General features: G+C 31.6%; 1 protein-coding gene and 1 non-coding gene across 8 annotated transcripts in view; one reads left to right on the top strand and one right to left on the bottom strand.

The window, feature by feature from the left end:
• Positions 1 to 23,133, top strand: part of LOC130897029 (head-specific guanylate cyclase) — a 150,313-nt gene that overhangs the window by 106,630 nt on the left and 20,550 nt on the right. For all 7 annotated transcript variants that reach the window (XM_057805509.1, XM_057805511.1, XM_057805507.1 and 4 more), the window contains exons 5-7: positions 246 to 606; positions 12,840 to 12,973; positions 20,385 to 20,596. In XM_057805509.1, coding sequence (XP_057661492.1) covers positions 246 to 606; positions 12,840 to 12,973; positions 20,385 to 20,596 — 707 coding nt within the window. The remainder of the gene's footprint in view (positions 1 to 245; positions 607 to 12,839; positions 12,974 to 20,384; positions 20,597 to 23,133) is intronic.
• On the bottom strand, positions 6,881 to 6,952 carry Trnac-gca (transfer RNA cysteine (anticodon GCA)). Its single transcript has one exon. It is a non-coding gene; the product is annotated as a tRNA-Cys (tRNA).

Raw genomic sequence — 23,133 nt, forward strand, 5'->3', positions numbered from 1 at the left:
TCGGAAGTTATTCACGAGGATCATCTTTAATATTCAGTTGGCCACTTTTGAATTGTACAACAAGACTGAGACTGATTAGCTTTGAACAATTAAGAACATATGAATGAGTTAAGTGATCTACACGACATCTATTCATAAACAATTGGTCGAAAACAGAAACGATAAACATAATAAGTCTAATTAAATGGTAAACGTTATTGAGCAACCAACATTATTTATGTTTTAGCCTATATTTTCTCTTTCAGATATAGATGTAAGCTTATTTTTCGATTCTCTTGGACAAGAATTAATAATGTCTTCACTCACCGGTCGTACTGAACGGGCTTTTATGTGTCTTGGTGGTAATCTCAAAGAATTTCTCACAACTTTGGATGGTGTCTATGATGTTTTGAAGTATCAAGAAAACGGTCGCGAAAACGGACATGAAGCCGAAGCGTTTGTTTGTACAGTTATCGATGCCGACAATTTACAATTGGACTTCACAACGGAAAAACCAGCAGTAGCTTACCTTTTTGTAGGATGTTTGAAAGCAATTGGAAGGATACTATATAATACTCAAATAGAGATTGTACTCAACCAAGACATAGTAGATAAACGACATTTCAGGTAACAGTTTTAAAATACTAAGAAATAAGAAATACGGTGAATGATATGAGTATAAAAAATAATAATAGTTACATGCAGCTTGAGCTTATCACTTTCAACAAAATTTTTGTGATTCCCTTTATTAATTTATGAACAAGTCTAAGTTTTATGGAAATAATGCTAAAATTTGAAAAACAAATGAAAATTCCATTAATTAAAAAATAAACTTTGTAAAAACCAGTCTGCACTCTCCCCACTTTACTTTATTTGATTAACTTTTTGATGTTTTGGTTTAGAATTGATTATAACATCCATTTATTCTAATTTTGAATTTATTATCATCATAATTATTATTCTCTCTCAATCAAGTTTCTGATTTTTTTATTATGTATCCATCTGAATTCACGAACTGATATGTTGGACACTTTTATCTATTAAATTAACAAACACTGATTTAGGATAAATGAAAGTTTACTTATCTTGAGGACTGAGTTAGTTATTATAATATTCTGATTGAGGGAGTGAACAGAGGCGGCAAGGTCAATACCGCAACAGCTAGCCTAAAGCTGAGAGCATCTGCAAAGCTTAGATTGTCTTCAGATTATGACATCTAATTCATGGATGAATCCAAAAGAGGCGATCTGACAGATCAGGAGTATACAAGCGCAAAGGGGGTGAAGGAGACATTCTATCTCAAGGAAAGTACGCTTTTGTTATGTAGACTAATGTAGCTGTAATGTAGCTAATGATTACCTTGCTGCTAAAAAACAACTACAGTGGTTCAAACAGATTCGCATATACAGCGCAGTGGCACCGATGTTATTGCAAGGAATGACAACAACAAGCTTCTTCTGGAATGCTACAAATCATCAACCAATGAGATGGTTAGCGGAAGGACAGTAGCGTTGCTCTTATTCTCTCGTCATAGAGGATACTCAACTGCTGGCAGAGCCTGAATCTGAGGTAGGAATCCCTTATTTGCATATAAAGTAACATCGATCCCTGGGACTAAGAAGAGGAGGTGCAAACACTCTGTGGACCTCTGTCAGAGCTGCTTTTGTTTTCATTAGCATTTCGGAAGAACATGTTCAGTTTCTTCCTTATGTAGCATTAATAAAATTAATCAATTATTGATCCTTTACTATTCGGTTTTGAGTGAATATTTAATTATTTTCATTTGTTTGAAACCTATTGGCGAAAGGAGAGAATGTGGTGAAAATGGGGAAAAAAATTATTTACGGAAGTGTATTTTAGGGTAACAAAAGGTATATCTCTATTTGTGGGGAAACTACAATTCTCAAGAAAAACTATTTGGCAACATTTTAGGTAATAAAAAATTCTTCAAATTTATCATTTACACTTTTCTCACATAACCTCAGAATTCATGTGGAAAATTCAAATAACCTGTAGGTTGTTTATTTCCATCTTATAAATCTTTTTTTCGAAAAATTTTGAATTGAAAATTCTCAAATAAATATATTATATTTGTTTAAAAAAAGTCAGCGAACATTTTGTTGATTGGAATCTCTACTTTCTGATGGTGTAAAAAATGATTACTATGATAAATTTTCTCAGAAAATGCGAAAAATCTGGAATCCAAAAAATTTTTTCTGAAATAAAAATGCAAATTCCTCAGCATTTTATTATTATTTTGCACTTTTTTTAGTCAGGAAAAGTGGGATTCCATGTTACATTGATAAACATAAGTAACTAAAGTGTAAAATATTGATAAATAATTAGCTAAAAATAATTCAAGACTAATTTTCGAATTCGAGGATTTCTGCATTTTCTGAAAACATTTACCAAAAGAAAATATTTTTTTTGCCCCATCAGAAAGTATAGGTTTCAACAGCAAGCCTACAGGTTTTTTTCTAAAAAGTCGATATTTGGACATGAAAATTTTCAATTGAAAATTAGGGTACCTTTTCGATATTAAGTCAAAATAAAATAAAAAAATAAAAATTCAAAATAAAACACATTACATGTATGATTAGGACATAAAAAGGTAAGTTTCCACAGAAATACAGAATTTCGTACAAAAATTTTTTTTTCAGAGATAATAATGAAAAACCAACAAATTGGTTATTTGAATTTTTCACATTAATATTGAGGTTATATGGAACAAGTGTAGCTATAGAATTTTCACCAGGTGCAACTTTGTCATCCAACTTTTTTCAGTGGGTCTTGTAGGCTTAGCGCAAATCAAGATAAACCATTTTTGTGTGCAAAAACTCACCACCTGTACTTTTTTCTTTTTTGTTATATTTTATTCCTTCCTGAAATGGTTTCATCCCACTTCATTTTTTTAGTTTGAAAAATAATCGACCTTAGTCTATTAATTATAAAAATTATTTGTCTCATAAAAAAGTGAAGGACAAAAATTCTTTTAATAAAAAATTCTTCACTGCGCTATAACCTACCGACACAAACATTTTTATTTTGTATTTTTTTCAATATTCTCTGCTATTTTTTACCAACTTATTAGTCGAATTTTTCAAGGAAAAATTAGACTATTACGGTAGGCATGACTAGAAGAAAAATGGGGGGCACATCATTTTTCCTTTGTTTTGAGACCTCCTGAACACGATTATGATGGTTTTTCAAATGTCTGTATATATATATATATATATATATATATATATATATATATATATATATATATATATATATATCTGTTTAAGCTACAATTCTTATTTTCGTCTCTCGAGCAATTGCTATGGGTCCGATTTGGTTCAAAATTAGCATACGTGGCTTTTTTGGCGGCGGATTGATGTTATTAGAGTTTGGTTGAGAACAAATGAATATTTCGAGGGGTCGCAGTGCAAAAAAGTGGTTTTTGACCTTTGCTCACCTCTGCAGGTCAAACGAAAAGCGACTGAAAAATGAAATTTCACATGTAGGTTCAATTAGTTGCGAGATGATTTCCTGTCTAAGGTCGAAACTTTCCATCTCCACCCCTCTCCATTTAATGGTCATTTTTGTTATATTTTCTTATTTTTTGGTCAGAAAAAGTTTAACTAGAGGGTTCGAACTTAGCATGCAATCATTTTGATCGTTGTAATTGTTGAACTGGACCACCTCCTATTTAATGAATAATACGAGTATTATCGTTGCTAGGGTGATTTTTTTTACTTCCCATTTTCGAAGAGGACAAGAGGGTTCGAGACCATCGGGTCTATTGAAATTATGAATTTTCATTCGAGAGAGAGAGAGAGAGTTAACTTGTGAAATGAAAAGTTATTGAGGAATAGCAAATTTTCCATATAAAGAAATAAGATTGAGAATTGATATCATTTCCAAGAAATTCATTTTATGGAAAGATTTGTTTGTGTATTAGTTAAATTCTTCATTCGACGAAAAATTCGACTTTCGTGATGGAGCTCTGCTGCTCACGGCTTTATTTTCTTTTACAGAGTGATTATCTTCTAGATATTGTCCGAAATGCTATACTCCACTTTCATACAAAAATATTATCATTTTCTCATTTGCTGGGGCAAGAATATTTAGATTTTTTCCATTTCCCTTAGTTTGAATTCTATAGCTCTAAGATCGAGTCACCACTCGGTATGTGTTTCTATATCATGAGTATTTCCTGTTAAACAGAAAAGTTTGGCATGAATAGGCTGTTAGCATATCTAGCAGTTGACTTGTGTGAATAAAATTGCATTAAAATAACACCTTATAAAACTGATTTCTCCCTTTTATATTGTTAAAAAAAATATTGAGTTTTCTGTATAGTTAAATAAAATTACTGTGAAGAAATTAAGTTTCTATTACATACACCATAATTCCTCATTCTATATAGAATTGAGGTTATTGACGCCAGTATCTAATCAAAGTTTCTCGAACGGATCATTTTTGGTTATACAAGTGCTATGTGCTTGCAGACTCAGTACATATAAAAATAATTATTCTCTTCTTCATAAACTGAATTTTAATTTAATGATATTGACCGGAGGTTATTTAAAAAGACAGCAAAAACTTACACCATTTTTGATAGTCATTGTTTGATTATTGTGAAATAGTTTTTTGTAGCCAAAAGAAAACACTGGCCGACAAGATTTTCGTAACACATGCGAGACCTTTATTTTTTAAATGGAAATACCCGTCCAATAATAGAGAAAATATTTATCAAGCCCTAACACGTACCATTTTTCAATAGGTTAATTATCCTTGTTTACATTAACAGGTAGGTAAATTTTATGACCAAAAAAATACCTCAACTGTATTATTCAGAATAAGAAACATAAAAATAACATTAAAAATTGGTACTCTGTTGAGTTTCATAGTAAGCGGTTCTTTGTTTATAGTGCAAAAAGTTATTATAAAGACGAAGATGTCGAGTCAGACGCGCCGCAGTTGCAAAACTTCTCCTGACAAATTTTACTATATTTGTGGAGAATTTATGGTGAAATCGCAGTCCAGGCCATTTTCCTAAAATGTGAAAAAAGTTTATTTCAATTATTTTTGTACTCTCATTGGAGCATTGGGTCCCCCACGTGTGCTGTGTTAGTTATAGCGTGTCATTAGTGCAGTGGATGAATGGGAAGAAAAAAAGCATGTCTTTTGCAATTCCATTGGTATTGCGGGAGCCTACTAAACCATTTTGATGACTGATATTTTTGTCTAACAAAGACTGAAGGCTATTCTAAAAAAGAAAAGCACAAGATCGAGTATCCAAATTTGCCGTCTGCTAGACGACCTGTTCCCAATAACGAAGATTTACCAGTACTGATTGTGCCTTTAGATCCGCAAAATATTGTTTTAGAAGATACTGGAGTCAAAGTATCAACAGGACAATGCACCGACCCTATTTTTACTCCAAGTACCAGTTCCGGCGAGTCACATTTGATTTTTTAAAGTGTGTTGAATGATTTAGCTCGCGATTTGGAGTAATCGAAGCAACAATCTGAACTTCTTGCTTCCCGTCTTAAGGAATGCAACTTGTTAGCCGAAGAGACAAAAATTAGGACCTTTAGAAAAATTCTACAGTATGGAAAATTCGTTGTGTGTGTGTACGTATATTGATGGTCTAATGAAGGAACTCGATATTGAGCATAATCCCAGTGAGTGGCGCCTATTTATCGACTCGTCTAAACACAGTTTAAAAGCAGTGTTATTACACAGTGAAAATTTAAAACCGTCTATACCAGTTGCTCATTCTGTGATGAAGATGAAAGAAACTTATGGAAATATTTTCTTGCTTTCAGACAAAATTATCTACCAGTATAAGTGGCAGATATGTGTTGACCTGAAGGTGATTGGAATTTTAATGGGATTTCAGGGAGGGCTTACGAAACATTGCTTTTCTTTGTCAATTGGACAGTCGGGCAGTAGCTCGCCACTATGTAAAAAAATTGGCAAGCAAGAAGTGAGTTTCAACCAGTAGCTCAAAATGTTGAGTTTATATCCCTTGTAGTTCCCAAAAATGTCCTTCTCCCCCTCTTCACATTAAACTTGGATTGATGAAAAACTTTGTAAAGGATATGGATAAAGAGGGTGATGGATTCAAGGGAAGTCTTTCCCCAGTTGAGTATTGCCAAATTAAAGGAAGGTATTTTTATTGGGCCACAAATAAGAAAATTGTTGGACGATGACAATTTTGCAAAAAAGCTCACCAGACAGAAACTTGGAGCATGGAAGGAATTTGTTAATGTAGTGAGGGGATTTTTGGGTAACGATATGGATCCAAGGAAAAAGTGGAGCTATTTGATATTTAAAGTGATTTAACGGTTTTTGTTTTTAATAAATGTGAGGCATGTTTATGAGATGTAAACTATCAATATTGTCAATATATACGATTTTAAAAACGTGAAATTATTTTTTTAATAAATATTTAAATAATTTACCAATGAATATGGTTTTATAAATGTAACATAAAAACCTGTCGTGTTACAATTATTTTTCTCATATTTTCGTATTTGTATAGGTCAATTTTATCACGATATGCTATTCATTCTTGAGATAATACAATTTTTTCTCCACCAGTGAAATTAATTGAATTTATGAAAAAAAAAGGTTGAATTGATTCTAAATATATAATATATAATGAGTGTCAAGTGTGAAGGGCTCAATTTTAAGCTTCAAAGTACTTATATGTATTTGTATAAAAAATATTCATTATCAATATCAGGATTAAAAACATGCAATCTGTTGTTTGACTCAATCAAATCTAGAATTCAAATCAAAATAATGTAGCTAGATTGTTTATTACTTTACTCAAAATAAGCAATAAGTAAACAAGGAAAAAATGTATATACCAATTAAAAATAAATTTCCGTCCTTATGTAAAATAAGGGGACACCCGGGTTTGAACCGGGGACCTCTCGATCTGCAGTCGAATGCTCTACCACTGAGCTATATCCCCATAAATAGGTTGTTTTAAAACGGGCTAGAAATTAGTACTTTCCGGTTTATTTTTAGGTCAGAAAATCTCAATTTGTCGAACCGAGCCAGAAAATTATTGATAGTCCGATAAAAGCTTTTACCGGACTCAGTTTTATTTATTTTCTGGCCTATCTTTAATGAAAAAAATCATAAAATAGTTGACATTTATTATAAAATGGATATTCAAAATGATGATGATGATTGTGAATCAATGGAAGCTGAAATTATACCAGATGAAATTGTTAAGACGGCCACCCAAGCAACGTTTGATTTATTACCGTCGAAGTCCCGGACACGATATGAACAAACATACCAAATTTTTGAAAAGATGTGCCTGGAATAGAAGGTAATGAATATTTGTGAGGATGTGTTATTGGCGTATTTGTCAGAAAAATCAGAAACGCTGAAATCTTTTTCGTTGTGGAGTTTATATTCGATGCTGAAGGCTACGTACCAGAAGAAATATCGACATAAGCAAATATTTTAAATTAACAGCGTTTATGAAGAAAAAATCCGTAAGGTATAAAGCAAAGAAACTACTTAATAAAGAGGATATCGATAAGTTTTTGGTAGAAGCTTCAGACGAACAATATCTAATGACCAACGTGCTGTTGATTATGGGTTATACTGGTGCATGTCGACGGGAAAAAATCACTAATATATTAATTGACGACATAAAAGACAAACAAACTATACTTTTGGTTAAGATTTCAAACAACAAAACAAACAAATCAACATCATTTTATTCTTAATGGGGAAAATGAGCTAAATTTGTACAGGAAGTATGTAGCGCTACGCCCAACCAACGTTCTTCATCAACGTCTCTTTATTAATTACAATAAAGGAAAATTTAATAAACAACCTGTAGGCATACATACTGAAGGTAATGCATCCTCCAAAATAGCTACATTTTTGAAATTGCCAAACCCAAAGGAATACACAGGGTATTGCTTTATGCGTAGTTCGGCGACTTTGCTAGCTAACGAAGGTGCTGACATCATAAACTGAAAACGACATGGTGGTTGGAGTTCATCTTAAGTTGTCGAAGGCTACATTGAGGATCCAGTTCAGAATAAGATTGATATAGCTAACAAAATTCAAAAAGCAGGTAACTCAAACACGAAATTGTCTCAGAAACTCATTATAATGTAAGCAATTGAAAAAATCTCACGTCAACGAATAATTTTGAAATACAGATAAATAATGCTAATAATTGTACGTTTAATATAACTATTCAAAAATAATGTTTATATTTGTATTTAAAAAAAATATTGTACATAATACGTCCCGAAAGTGCTCTTTTACTGGACTCGCAGGCTGGCAATTTGCCCACTCGTCCAGTAAAAGACCACTTTCGGGACTTGTTACATAAACTACTATTTTTAAATCAAGATAGCATAATTTTATTCAATTTCCTTTATTGGCATTAATACCAAGAACTCGCCATGAAGTCATATTCGACAAGAATTTTTAAGAAAGTAAGTAAATCAAAATAAATATAATTTTATAAAACTTTTCACCGTATTTTTCATTTAATTAATGCTATAAGTATTAATTTTATTTGAAATTTTTTAAGAAATACACTAATTTTTTTTCATATAAACAAAAAATTGTACTTCACATCGTTTTACTAGATGGTTAATCAACTTATTCCGAACAATTAACAGTTATTTTTGAAAGTTTTAGGTGTACATTTTTTTATTCATTGGATGTGAAAATGTGAAGAAAAAACAGTAACACGTTCCCAGTGCCGTTGATGCGTTTTTGCGGACTTTCACTTTCGATTATCTCGTTAAATTTTGTATAATCTATCATCATATGTTACGTGTTGTCGGTATCATCACTAAGTTGGTTGTTGGTAGTATATTTGTTACGTTTTTTCTCTATTTCTCTTCTTATTTTTGATAAAACTTCCATGATTAGTGGTAAGTGTAGTTTCCACTCAACTCTTACTGGTATTAGTTACTGCGTCCATTGTGTCTTAACTTTCTCATCCATACAACTTTGTATTCCTCTTCTCATCGATTTAAAAGTAATTGGATCAAGCGCACATTATTTGATATTTGGGATCTCTATGTTTAGAGAAGAAATTGTTTTTAAATCCTACCCAGCTTGAGTACTTATTTTATGTGGTACTCATATATAATCTACTCAAATGTGAACTAAATATTACGTCTACTAGTCAAATATGAAGTTATAAGTTTCTTATGATAAATAATTTTAAATGAAACCCTATGACAAGGAAACCTATTCAATTATGTAAGAGTTTTCAGAGGACAAGGATTAAGCAAGCGAAAAATGATAAAACAAAATCACAGTTCAATTCTCAATTTGAATTTCAAGATCAAACGAAAAGTGAATAATTGATCTCGGACAATTCCTCTTTTTGATAATAGATTTAGTATAACACTGATTTAAGCTACCACTGTTATTAAAGAATGTGAACCATGAGAAACTCGTATAACGATTTATTTTATATAACTATTCGTGAATAATTTAGTTCACCTCAGAGCACCGTGGAAAGAGTACTAAATGTAACAAATTTCACGATTATTTTGGCAACTAGCTGCAAAAGCGAAAACCTGTTATTAGTTAAATTAGTACTAAAATTCGGGCACCGTCTCTGGAAACTATCTAAAGTTCCGTTTCTCTGATTTGACGTTTTTGTGATTCTCCATCTTCGTAAGTTACGTGTCTTCTACAATGCTTATCGTACATTTAACTGTTTTAGTAGCATTTGATAATTCTGAAACTTTTCTACATTCAGGGTGCTTCTGAATTCATTCGACAAAATTCATAAGTTGATTTCCTTAGCCCACCTCTTTCCGAGATATGGCCCTTAAGAAATGGTGACTAGATTTGAGTTTTTATTTTTTTTTTAATTTTAAATAAATTTTCACAATATTCATGTATGGCAGATGAGAATCCCCATGAGATTATAGGGCAACATTTTCATGTTTTTTCTGTGAACGTATGGATTATACTGGATAAATTAATTGGAATAAATGGAATTTTTTACATTTTTCTCGAAAATGATTTCCCTAACTACTTGAAAGCATCGCACTCAATATCAAACAAAATATGCGGTTCATGCACTATGGTGCTCCAGTACACTTCAATAGGACCGCTAGACAGCATTTAGATGCAACATATCCCTACCGTTGGATTGGTCGAGGAGGGCCCCAACATTGGCCTCCTCGATTTCCTGAGTTAAATCCTTGTGGGGCTACCTTAGAATATTAGACTACAACATACCCATATTTGTTAAAGACGATTTGGAAAATCGTATTCAAATAGCCTGGACACAATAAGAAATGTGTCAACTCTAATATTTGAACATGTACGCCAATCTACGACACGTAGGCTACGTTCATGTATTTTGGCTAGAGGTGGTTATTTCCAGCATTTATTATCGATCGAATTACATTTTATATATTTATTGTATTCCACTCAATTTATTCAGAAAATTATAAATTACGGTCTTTCCTTTTTACTTCCTCTTCAGCTATTGGTTTTAAGAAAAGTTAAAAATAAAAAATATTTTGGAATAAAACAAGGACTTCAAGTTATAATTTTATTCCATAAAAATTCATCTTGAAAAAAAATTTTGATAAGAAATAAAGCAAGGGCTGCTAATTTAATCGTTATATAATGTATCAGGAATATTGAAAAAATACCCATGGTTAGGTCTTTGCGAGTGTACAAAAATTAAAAAAAATTTTAGTTTATAGCATTACTGAGATTTTAGAACAAAAAACAGAACGTGTTTCCAATGAGAGATTTCTCCATCGCACCATTTCAAAGATTTATTCGAGGGTCGTCATGGCAACAACAGTTGATAAAAATGATATAAAACGATATGGCAGACCAGAAATTCCTAATATACTGGCAGAATTGTAGAGTAAATTATACTTCTTCAACAACTTAAGTTACATCTATTTGTGAACTTGAAGCACAGTAAAAGAGTGATAAATAAAGTTGACACTTATACATTAGGAAGAATTTGTCAACTCTCAGACCACGACCATGATCAAAAATTGGAATTTCGTGAAAATATAGCATCTAAAATCAACCAACAGTCAGACTATGTCATACCAATTTGTCTTAAATCAAAATGACTATTTGAACGGAAATCTAAATACACAAAATGTGAACTGAAGGAATGACGCAAATCCTCACATATAACAAGAAATGAAAATTTGTATCAAATATACAAATAATGAAGTCATAAAAAAATATTTTGTGGATCATTGAGGAAGTAGTTTGTAGGGGCAGTTATTGGTTTTTAAGTGAACGAAACAGTGAAAATGAAAAGAAGGAATAAATAAATCATTCCTTTAGGAAAATCGAATTTTTATATTGATGTACTATTCTGTTTACAAATATGTTAAACAACTTTGAAGTGATGCTCGAAAGAAGCTACCAAAAAGGTGTAAATTTATCATAGGAAACGGAAGAAGAATGAATTAATATTATTAAAAAACTTGTTTATATGACAGGAAAATTGATGAATAAATAATTTCAAGAATCTTTCAATGATATCTGAAAAGAAAATACCAACGTTCAATGCTTTCTACTGCCAGAATATGAAATCTGATCGAACAGCTGCAACAATACTAAATACGTGGGCGTGGTGCAGTCACATGAAATTTCTTCGTTCATATATTTTGTAATAATTTCGAAAACTTCGCCACATCACGTTAAAAAAATACATATGTAGAAGTTTTACCAAAATTATTCTTAACGCTCCTTTATTATAAAAGATAATCCTCCAAATGATTTTACCTACAAACCTTCTTTTATCACGTAGTCACTTTCAAAGCTATAACAATTGTACTAGATTGTTCATAAAAAGCTCTACAAAGAAATCTATACCTAAACATTACTTATTTAAACCTTTTTTTTGGCTGTTATAGCTCAAAAGTCAGATTGACTGAATTTACCTAATCTAACCTTATATTCTCAAAGTGTCCAAGCGAGCGGTAGCGAGAGCGCCGCTCTACACACAAAAAAAAAATCAATTACACTCCTACTGAAATATTTTGGATCATAACAACCAAAAGAATAGGTTTATGTAACAAATGTATACAATTTATTTTGTGGAGCTTTTTACGAACTTTATTTTTTGTTTGAAACTTCTTTCTCTAAGATCAATATTTTTGGAAGAGGCTGGGGGGCAACGAAACTTTATAAGAAAAGTTCCTTCTCTAAATAATCTTCTGTAATCAATGAAAAGCTTGTTCATTTTACTACACCCTAATACTTTTCTCTTTTTAAACGTCATAATAATATGCAAAATGACGCAGAATGCAAAAGAGCCGTTATTCCTTGAAATTTCAGAATCGATAATTGGGAAATAGCATCCCAACAGGATAGTGCCATTTCACACTATCACGGTTTAGTAAGACGGTGTTTGGAACAGGAATGATCCATTAGAAGACGAGGTTTAATGGAATGGAAAGATCGTTCTCCTGGCTTCATCGCTTTTGATTTTTATTCTGTGTGTGTATACGGAAATATTTAAGTTTTGAAACAACGTATTGTCCCAGGATGTATAGCTATCCACAAACAAATTTGGAATAGTATACTTTCAAATTAGGATAGTTCACTCTCAAACATTAAAATATAAATTCCAATCAGTGTAAATAAACACAAACAAGAAAAAATCATTGGATAGGTTTGTTCAATGCCTTTAAAAAGAGGTGTGCTACTTGGCATTTGAAATTATCGGTCATAAAGATCTAGTAACGTCTTCATTGACGAATACGTAATCTATCTTAAAATCCTTAATATTTTCAATAATTTATGTATAATCGCTCCAAAATTAAGGACACTTTTGAAAATGACTATATTTTTTAAATTTCCAGATTCAAAATCAGTTTGAAATCACCGGCAACAAGAGCATTAATTTCGGATAAACCTGCTCCAGATTATTCAAGCAGCAAATTGCAGATGGGCGTGAGTACGTTTTGCAAAGCTTTCCCGTGGCACTTCGTTTTAGGTGAGTTCGAACTATAAAAGATTGATTAGATGTAGTTAGTAGGTGATACTCGTAATTTTGAATGAAATTACCCATTACCCTACTCTTGTCCTATTGTCTGAAAGAAACAACAATACATTGGCCAGTTGTAATGATATCACAATACTGTTAAATAGTTCCTAAGCATACTGGACAATTCATTGTCCATTCATCCAGTTTATATTGTTATCAAAAGGAAATTATCATATTTTGGAAAATCATGTTAAAATATTTGTCTTTGTTCAAACAACAGGCCACCTTGGTACAATTATTGCGTCGATAAAGTAGTTCCATATCGTCTTTTATATATTAGGTGTAGAGTGTAAAAAATCCTGCTTTTAAAATAACTTCTCTCACAGATCTCTATTATAAACAAATGTTTGGGAAACATATCCGTCGCTACTTTGTATTTTTCTACTCAGTACAATCCAAAGATTATATACACGGATAAATCTGCCACTCTGTATAAAAATTTGACGACAAAGTTCGATCCTAGCGACATCTCTCCGACTGGTCCGTACCAGTTATTCAATTGATAGAAAAAATGATTTCTATAATCAAAGATTTGATCTAAGGTTCATATCCATGCTAACGCTGTAGATGCGCGAAAGTTTGAAAATTGGCTTGCGCGGGATATTTGAAAATTGGTTCACAATTTCGCGGGAAATTTGAAAATAACTCGAGAAATTTTAAATGCTCGAAGCTAGTTGTGGCATCAAATTGTGAATGAAACAAAAGTATTATGTAAAATACTTTCATTTTGCTAACATTGTAAATTCAAATAGTGTTGTTTACAAGAAAATATCAATATCTGAAATTAAAATGCTGTTTAAATGAAGTATTTTGTAAAATATTTTGGTTTCATTTACAATTTATGTGACAACCAGGTTCGACCATCTAAATTTCACAATTTAGTTTATATAAGGTATAGGTAGATGGAATATTGAAACACGGGATGATTATTATAATTTTTATTTTGTTTCTGACGGTTTATAACTATATCCACAAAGAAAAAATTTTCCTCCACACTTTAGCAGGCTTAGGACTGTCAACAGTGAGATGTTGGCGTGTTATAAAAATGTTTTTGTTTGTACATGGTACATACAATGGTATATAAAAAACTGATTTTATAACCATGGATAATTAATGCTTACTGTTGTCTATCTTGCAGCAGAAAATATATAATGACATTTATCTTTCACCTAATTTATTATTGAAAATCCTTTAGGTTATTAATATGAAATAAAAACATGAAGCCTGTTCCCCAGATGTTAAACACATCAATCCATTTCTCTCTGTTTTTGAAAACACCTGCTTATAACTGCCATAAATGGTTGAGTCATACCTATACCCAAAATGTACAATGATTCAAACAATTTAGCATCTTGATTACATGACTAGAAGAATTAACAGGCAGATTTTTGTTGAAATAATATATTACAATTCATACCTACCTATCAGCTTTTTTGGAGTTGAAAATGAAGATGGCTGCTCCTGTACCCAAAAATATCGTTTTCATCTTTTTCGTAACCTACAAACAAAAATAGCAATTTTTTTCTCTGCATAACTTTTCACTAGGATTCATAAGAGGTTTATTGTTACAGTAAATATAAGTATTTACCATGTAAATGTAGAGTTGGCAGTGACACTTTTTTAACCTGCCATTGGGGTTTCTACAAATTGGTTCAAAATGAACATCAAATATCACATATTTTAAGTGATGATAATACTGTATCTGCAAGCATTAACTTGGGGTTATTTATTCTTTGCAACCAAATTCTGCAAACGTTTTCATTCGTAGGAATGGAATGTCTATAAAAAAGTAAAATAAGTATAAAATCATTCAACATATTTAACCATTCAACAAAATGATTTCCTAAATATTGGGAACTTGAGAATCTTAGATCATATGAATTGATTTAATTGAAATGAATAATTCATTTTCATAAGAGTAACATGAAATGTCATTTTAGTATGTTCAAACCAACTTCGTACAAATTATCATCAGTACTTACAAAGTAACGAAAAGTAATAAGAATTCACGTATCACATAATGAACTTTTAAAACGAAATAAAAACTTTAGGCGAGGTTAGGAACTTTTAAATTTATGATTTTTTCATAGAAAACACGCAAATCTCTCTTTCTATCACAATTATTGAAAAGAAAACTGTATTTATTTAAAAATGTAATAAGGATTTAATTGAAAAGTAATTCTTGTAACTAAAATAAAGATAATTATAATTATAAATGAGGAGTTATTGAAATGCTTATAGTAATATGCTAAGAAATTTCAATTGTTTGAATATTTGGTTTGAAGCAGTGACAGTGAAAGAAATACTACACATATTGAAAACACTTTCATGGATACATTTTTAAAAATTACTTTCATCTGTCTATTGATGATTAAAAATTATCATTAGTTTTTGTGTTCTGTGGATTGACTTGATAATCTGGATTTCGTTCCTTCCTTTTTTTCCATTGCTTTCAGCACTAATTATTGTATAACGGAAAATGGAATTAGGGTTAATTCAATATAAAACTTTTCAAACGTTTCAATTTAGATTTTCAAGTTTGCGTTTTAGCTTCTGCAATTCAACAGCCATTTGAAAACTTGGACCTGCAGTACAGGAAGATAATGTGATGTTACTTCTGAAACATTCATTGAAATATCTGTAAAGGAATTATCCCCAATAATTGTTTAATGATGGTACATTAAATCTCTTGAGGAAATCTTCTAAGAAATGTACAGAAGGGATAATTTTGTTACTTTAACAAACCCAATTGTTTTTAGTTTTACCTGATTGTTGAATCCAAATATTCTGTAAATTGTTCCCGGCAAATCTTAATAGATAAAATCTAGTTAATACAGAGTAATATCGACTTTTCGCAGCTAATGACTTATTTTTTCGACAAGTTTTCACTGCACCATTATGTAGATAACAAAAGCGGTCTGCTCAAAAAAAAAACACCAAATTCTCACTAACCGGGGTAGAAAATGATGGATTGACAGTTCTCAATGTCGTCAGAGAAATTTTGAATGGGCACTCACAGTTCATTCTTCCATTTTCTCATCTGTGTTTACGTCTGATTTATGGCCACTGGACACATTGGGTATGTTTCACTTCAACTTCCATAAGGTTGGATTTCCAGTTTCAATGACCTGAAAAACCGCGGAAGTTGTAGTTGAAAGTTATAGGTGATTTTCAGCAAATAAAACACTAAAACACTCATAAACTAGTTGGCAAAGACGTTGTTCCAATTCATGTACTTATATGGGATACTTTCAAAACACTTCAAGAACTTATGGTCAAGTAGCGGTTATGAATTCAAAATCAAGGTCCAAATTCAAACTTAAGAAAAAGAAAAAGTTTTACAAAAGACACAATCTTCATAGACGACTTTTGTATAATGCATCCATAATACGTCTGCTTGGTCGACCTCAATAATACTCATTAATCACTGCTATCAGATGTTTTCTTGATTTAGCTGCATCATTTTGTTTTGTTACAAAAAAAAACTGTTTTTATATCTTTAGCATGTAAAATACTATCAAATATGTTCAATTCAGTTCTGTATGCATGAAAAACATTTTAAAGGTGAATTTTCCTGGACCAGACTTGAGCACGTGACCTGCTGTTTTAATGTACGGAGCATTAACACTGAGCTATCAGAGCCTTTGAATGTGATTGCCGTATATGTGTTTCTTAACGTATCATGATTTTAGAAACAACTTATAAATTGAGGTATATTTTGAAACAATATAAATTTGACTCAAGCCTGTCACCATCATTGTAAGATTAGATTTCTCTGTGTTTCGATATTTTATTTCAAATTATAATAAAAACCCAACCAAAAAGAATATAGAAAATGAAAGTGACTTTTCTTTAATAAAACCAGAAACTAGAGTAGCTGCTGAAGATGCCTCAAATTAATTGCCGGAAAAGTCGAAGAAAGTATATAATATGGCATATGAATTTTGAAGTGACAAAATAACTATAAATAAATCCTCCCGAAACCTTATATATCCAATATTTGTTGAACTATTTTTGTATTGATTATTATAATTTATAATGTACTGTGTTCAAATGAAAAATAATATATTGTATAAAATAAAAAAAGTGGATAAAGTGTAGTATTAGCCACGCGTATAATGTGTTATTATTCATTCAGTGATTATGCCACTTGCTAGTGTAGTAAAATTCACCTTGTGAATAATAACCGACATTATATCCTCGTGAATAATATACTATGATATTTGACGCTATTCTCTATTCCATACTCCATCTAGCCTAATCGTATTATGTGACCGAATTAGACGTTTGAAACCAACATTGAGCATGAAATTGCACCATATTAAAATAACAAATTTGTTTAAATTTAAAATTTCTATAGATTATTTCTCTTCAATTTCGTAACTCAATTTCAATTACAACAAAAGTAAATATTTGAAGAACCACTAGGAGCACGTAATGGAACAAAAATATTCAATGAATTAATCGACACTCAATAATTCTGTTATCAATCAAATGGAATGGTTTATAAAAATATATGTTGCATTAAAGTTTATTCCTGTAAACATTGATAAGAGGTCTATACACAAATTCTGATTAGGAAAACAGATATATGGAAATATAGATAAAATTTTATGCATTGAAGATTGTAATGGAATTTCGAAAATGATATTCGATCAACAGCATGGTCTGCTGGGTACAAAGACGAGGAAGGGATAGGAATTGTGGAATTAAAAGTTAGAAGCTATAATAAAATTGAAGAAGATCAAAAAAGGGAGGGCAAAGAAAAGAGCAATTAATTCTTAACAGAAACTAGGGAAACAAAAGATTGTGAAAGTGAAGGCAACAAGAGACTTCAGAAATGAGAAAATATTGAAAATAAATTTTATGAGTGATGTGTAAAATTACATCAAAAGCTAGAAAATATGAAAAAATAATCAGATATTTAAGTTCTATATTATCGATCTAGGGCAGGTTATATGAAAATAAAGGTAAGAACCACATTTTTTTCGAATAATACGAGCCATCTGCATAGATCGATTGGAAGTAGATGAACATCGTCATCCCAAAATAACTTATATGTATGTATAAATTTTTGTTTTGTGAACTAATAAGAAGTTATACAAGATGGTGAGAAATTATCCTGACAAAAGCAAAGTTTGAATGCTAGATGTGGTTTTGTCGCCATCTAATCTAAATCTCTTTCATCCGAAAGTTTCTTCTCAGTGAGCTCTTTGCAGTTCTTCAATTATATCTCAAAAAAAAACCGCTGCTTAAGAATTTTAAACTCAATATGCAATTGCAATATAGTGATATATTATTCAGTATAAACCTTCACTTTTATTACCATCACATGCGTTGGAAGTGGAAGGGCAACTCGTAAATTTCTAGTGTATTACTTATTATTTTTATATCTTTATTTTGTTTTTGAATTTTGTGATATGAATTTTATCGATTAATTTTTCTAAAACTCATGCCGTTCAAAACGTATGTATCATTATATCGGGCTTTCTCCAAGCACACAGGACAAAAATAAAACACGAACTCTGTCCGTTTGTGACAGTCCCCAAACTGTTATCGATTTTTTGGATCATTTTCTAATCTTGTTAGTCTGCAAAAAGATTTTTACGAACACAGTGTCCCGGTGAATATAGGTAACTTCGATGGGTCCAAGTATTCTAGGGATGTTTGTTAGTTTGGTATAAACGTCCTTTAAATTTGGTGCATGAAGGGAACAAGTCGCAATGTCTGATGTAAGTACTTATTTTATTACATCAACAAAGGGGTAAAAGTACTTCTAAAAAATCATGGACAATGGAAGATACCTCAAAACTAAATTAGAGCTATAGAAATTATGAATGCTTAAAGGGGTGCCAAACACGCCGATTACAAAAACAACATTAAGGAAAAAAACAAAAATTTGCAGTACCGACGAGGAAACGTAATTATAAAAAATATAAAAAGTCTGGAGCAGCTTCTTCTTTTCGCACAAAACAATTATGATGGGAAAACGTTCCTGTTGTTGTATAGAATCTCTGTTGTTAGTGTTGTTCTTGCTTATGGTAGGACCAATTCAAAATATCAGATTTTCAAAATCTATACTTGACTTTCTTAAGAAGTGTTTGAAGCTTGATCGAATTTCACCTCCAATTCTTATATCATCTCTAGGATCTTGCAATAGTTCAGAATCACATTTTGCCCTAAAGAAGTCCTATTACAAACAGCTTAAGGCAACCTGTTGAGCCTTCATAGAAATGGCAGAAGCCGTGAATCTACAAGTCAACAAAGATAAATCGAAGTTCATGATAATGACAACACCACAAAGGAAAAGAGCATTGAGGAATTTGTCAATACAACTGAACGAAGAAAAGGCAATGATCTTAGAACAAGTTCAAAGTTATGTATATCTTGGGGTGGTTATCAAGAACGAAGGTGAATAGGGAGAAAATCTGGAAGCGAGGATAATGAGGGGAAGTAAACAGTTGGGAACACTGAACGCGATAATAAGATTTCAAAAAATCTTCAGAAAAGCGAAGCTACAGTAAGCTACGGAGGCGAAACGTGGATTCTTAACAAAGCAGAGCAAGAGAAGTTAGATATATGGGAAAGAAAAATAATTATCCTAGAAGGATACTATGCGGTAAAAAGGAGGGAGATATATGGCCAAGGAGAACAAATAATGAAATAAGGAATCTATTTGGAGAAGTAGAAATAAGCATAATAATAAGATCCAAAAAAATAGAGTGGCTGGGTCACATACAGAGATTGCCAGATTCTAGAGCAGCAAAAAAAATGAGCGTAGAACAAGAAGATACAAGGAAGACCAAGGAAAACATGGTACGCAGGGGTGATAGAAGATCTAAGAGAGAGAGAGACAAAGAGGAATTTAGGACTGAAAAACGAAAAAATAGGATTGAGTGGAAGGGAATCACTCCCATGCTATGGGCCTAGAAGGCGTGATGCACCTTTAAATACTACAAAACAGACAGTTTTCATCTTATTTATCATGAAATATGCAACACCTAGGAAACTAAATCCTCTTCCCCTTGTTTTCTTAAATTTGCTGCGCGTCACATTCTCACGTCCGGTGTCTCTATGTAAACTGAATAAAACTTAAGCAAAACAGTTTTCATTAATTTCTACTCGTAGCTGTAAACACACAGTCTGTTGAAGACGCAACAGTGATGAAACATTTTCAAAACAAAACTGTTCGGAATTTTTGTTAAAATAGATGGTTTGTGTTTTGTTTTTGTGCTGTCCGCTTGACGGACATATGGCATTAGTTGTGGTATCTACATTAAATAAAAAAGTAGAGAAATATTTTCTGAAATTCAAATATAAGATGAGAGACTGTATTTCTAAAGTTTTTCAATTGTTGCAGATCATCGTCTGGAATTTGTGCAATTGGGTAGCGGATTCATGCGTCTTTTTGGCCAGTTTTTGAACACTTGTGGTGCGTCGGTATCTACATACTTCGAATTTCAACGACCTCGTAATATTACTTTGTCTTTCAACGAAATTGTAAAAAGAGCAAATACGCCGTTCCTATTAAGTATTAAGAAATTATCTACCAAAGGGGATTTCACGGCCGAGGTAAGTAATGAAAGTTATAGATATCTTATTAAATAAAAATCTGATTACAATTCAAGTTTTTTATTTATGACAACTGTGGACTAACTTTTGCATTTACGACTGAATACCCAACAAAGCTTGTAATATATGTTTGTTTCATTTGAGAATATGGCTTCTGAGTGTACACATATTAAGCGATTGGTAACATAGAGCGATTCTTTCGGGAATTAAAATAAAACCAAAAGCATTAGTCAATTCTTTATGTTTTCGGTCGAAATTCTCTATCTCAAAAAGATTAATCATAAATTTTTTGAGCCTGGCTACATATATACATGGAATTTGACCGGTCTTTCGGATTGATAGCAGATTTATGAACAAATTATGGATCAACACGAATAATATTCTTGTAGGAGCTTCATTTTCTGATGAATCTACGTTTATGTTGAATGGTGAGGTGAATTTATATTGAGATGATGATGAAACACAAGTCTCACTTCTCAGAAAAAGTGGATGTTCTGGCAGGGACTTTAGGTAATCAAGTTATAGAATAATCATTTTTCGAAAAATCAATAGAGTACCATCTTTGATATTCTTGCTAGAAGTATTAGTGTCGCAATTGGCTTATCGCATAAACTTTTTATCATTAATTTGAAGCAGTATTTCCAGGCCGATTGTTTTGGAATTCCTGTAACTTTATCTTTCTTTTATTTATGACAATAGTTAACTCGTTACTGACTAATATCCAGTAGGGTCCAAAAGAATATTTTATATGCGTGAATTTTTATATTTTCTACGTGAAAATAATATATTTATATATACTTCTCGCCTGATAATTCCTCGCAGGTTTGTTTATGTAGTTTTCATATCCTCTGCTCTTAGCATAAAAATGCAATTTAGCATTTTTTCTCTAACTTTGGAACTCACTTTTCTATTACATAAAAGTTTCGCAACAAAAATTTTTATATTTCTTCTATTTGGATTATGCCATCCTTCTCCATGTCTCTGATTTTCTTTTCCGTTTACTGTGCTGCAAATTGTCTTCCGCAGAAATCATGGTAGAATGATCCTGTAAGAAAAATCAAAATACTCCTTCATATTCAAAATGTGCAAATATTTAAAATTATTTCCAGTTTCAACATATTTTTCTACGCAGCTTCTAGGAAGTAAAAATCGTTTTTTGGTCCTTTGTCGGTTGGTATGAAATTCTGGAACAGAATCATCACTGTCCTTAAAGTATTCAAAACTTTCTTATTCTGACTTAACTGAAACGAGCTGATGGTGATAACAGATAATTATACTATTCTGATTATAAAGATATAGGTTATATTCCATTATCATGGCTTTATATCAAATGAACATATATTTCATATTTTCAAGTACAACATGATTTAGTATACCAACACTCAATGTTGGTGTCCATTATGAACTAATTTGTCGAAATGTCAAAAGGAAATTATTAGAAATATAGCACCACGTTATCTCTTCGTAAGCTTCTTACGAGAGTTGTTACTTGTTTGAATTGATGTGTGAGAGCTTGTATTGTCATGGTGGAGAATAATTCTTCTTCTGCAATTGGTTTCCTTCATTTTTTGGAACACTTCTAGCGAACAAATGCTGATGTATCATTCAGGATTAACCATTCCACGCTGCTCTAATGGAACGATGGCAACATGCAAATTATTCCAAAATACAGGCGACCATTTGCTTCGAAGTGCTTGGTGCTCAAGCAACTTTTAGATTTGTGCACGTCTTTAAAGATCTATATAGTCGATTGTTGTTTAGTTTCGGGTTTATATGCATAGATGAGCTGTCCTGAGAATTTATAAAAATAGTTCGTGATTTAATTTAATTTTTTGACAACTCGTTCTGAGTACGTTCACCATTAAAAATGTTGAAATTCATTATGGCAATGTCAGATTCGACATATCCAACGCAGTGTTGCCATATCTCAAACTTAATTAGCAATCCTCGTAGTATCTGTAAATTCATTTTTACTCTGATTTCAATTATAAAGGAACTATAATGGATAAAATTGTATTATGACATTGAAATCTCGATCTTACATCTGAAATACTTACAAAATAATTTGATATTCGACCGAATGAGTAGTTAATAACTATTGGATTTCTTAAAATTCTTGACTAGCTCTATATATAGTTCATTTTTGATTCAAAACTTAATATTCTCTCTCGCGATTTTCTTAAATTGAAAAATGCATTTTGTTAAGTTCCTTGAACATGTTACAAAAAGAAACTAATTATTCAATCTGCGTCCACAGACAACATTGATGTAAAGTACCTCTTTGAACAATTACTTGTAATGTCCTACAATTATCACAAAGCTTAAAACTGATCTAGGCAGTGAACGTTTCAAAATACAATTTTGAAGCACCAGACTATAAGCTTATGATGCCATATAAGAGGTAGTCACTTTCAATTTAATGGCTGAGAAAACAAGAGATAAGCGACGTATTATATAAGCATGGAAATTATGGTTTCCTCTTATTTGCCTGTTCTGTTTATTCAATATGGAAATGGATAATGCCATGATGGAGTGGT

The sequence above is a fragment of the Diorhabda carinulata genome, chromosome 8 (assembly GCF_026250575.1).
Source record: "Diorhabda carinulata isolate Delta chromosome 8, icDioCari1.1, whole genome shotgun sequence".
NCBI classification, from domain to species: domain Eukaryota; kingdom Metazoa; phylum Arthropoda; class Insecta; order Coleoptera; family Chrysomelidae; genus Diorhabda; species Diorhabda carinulata.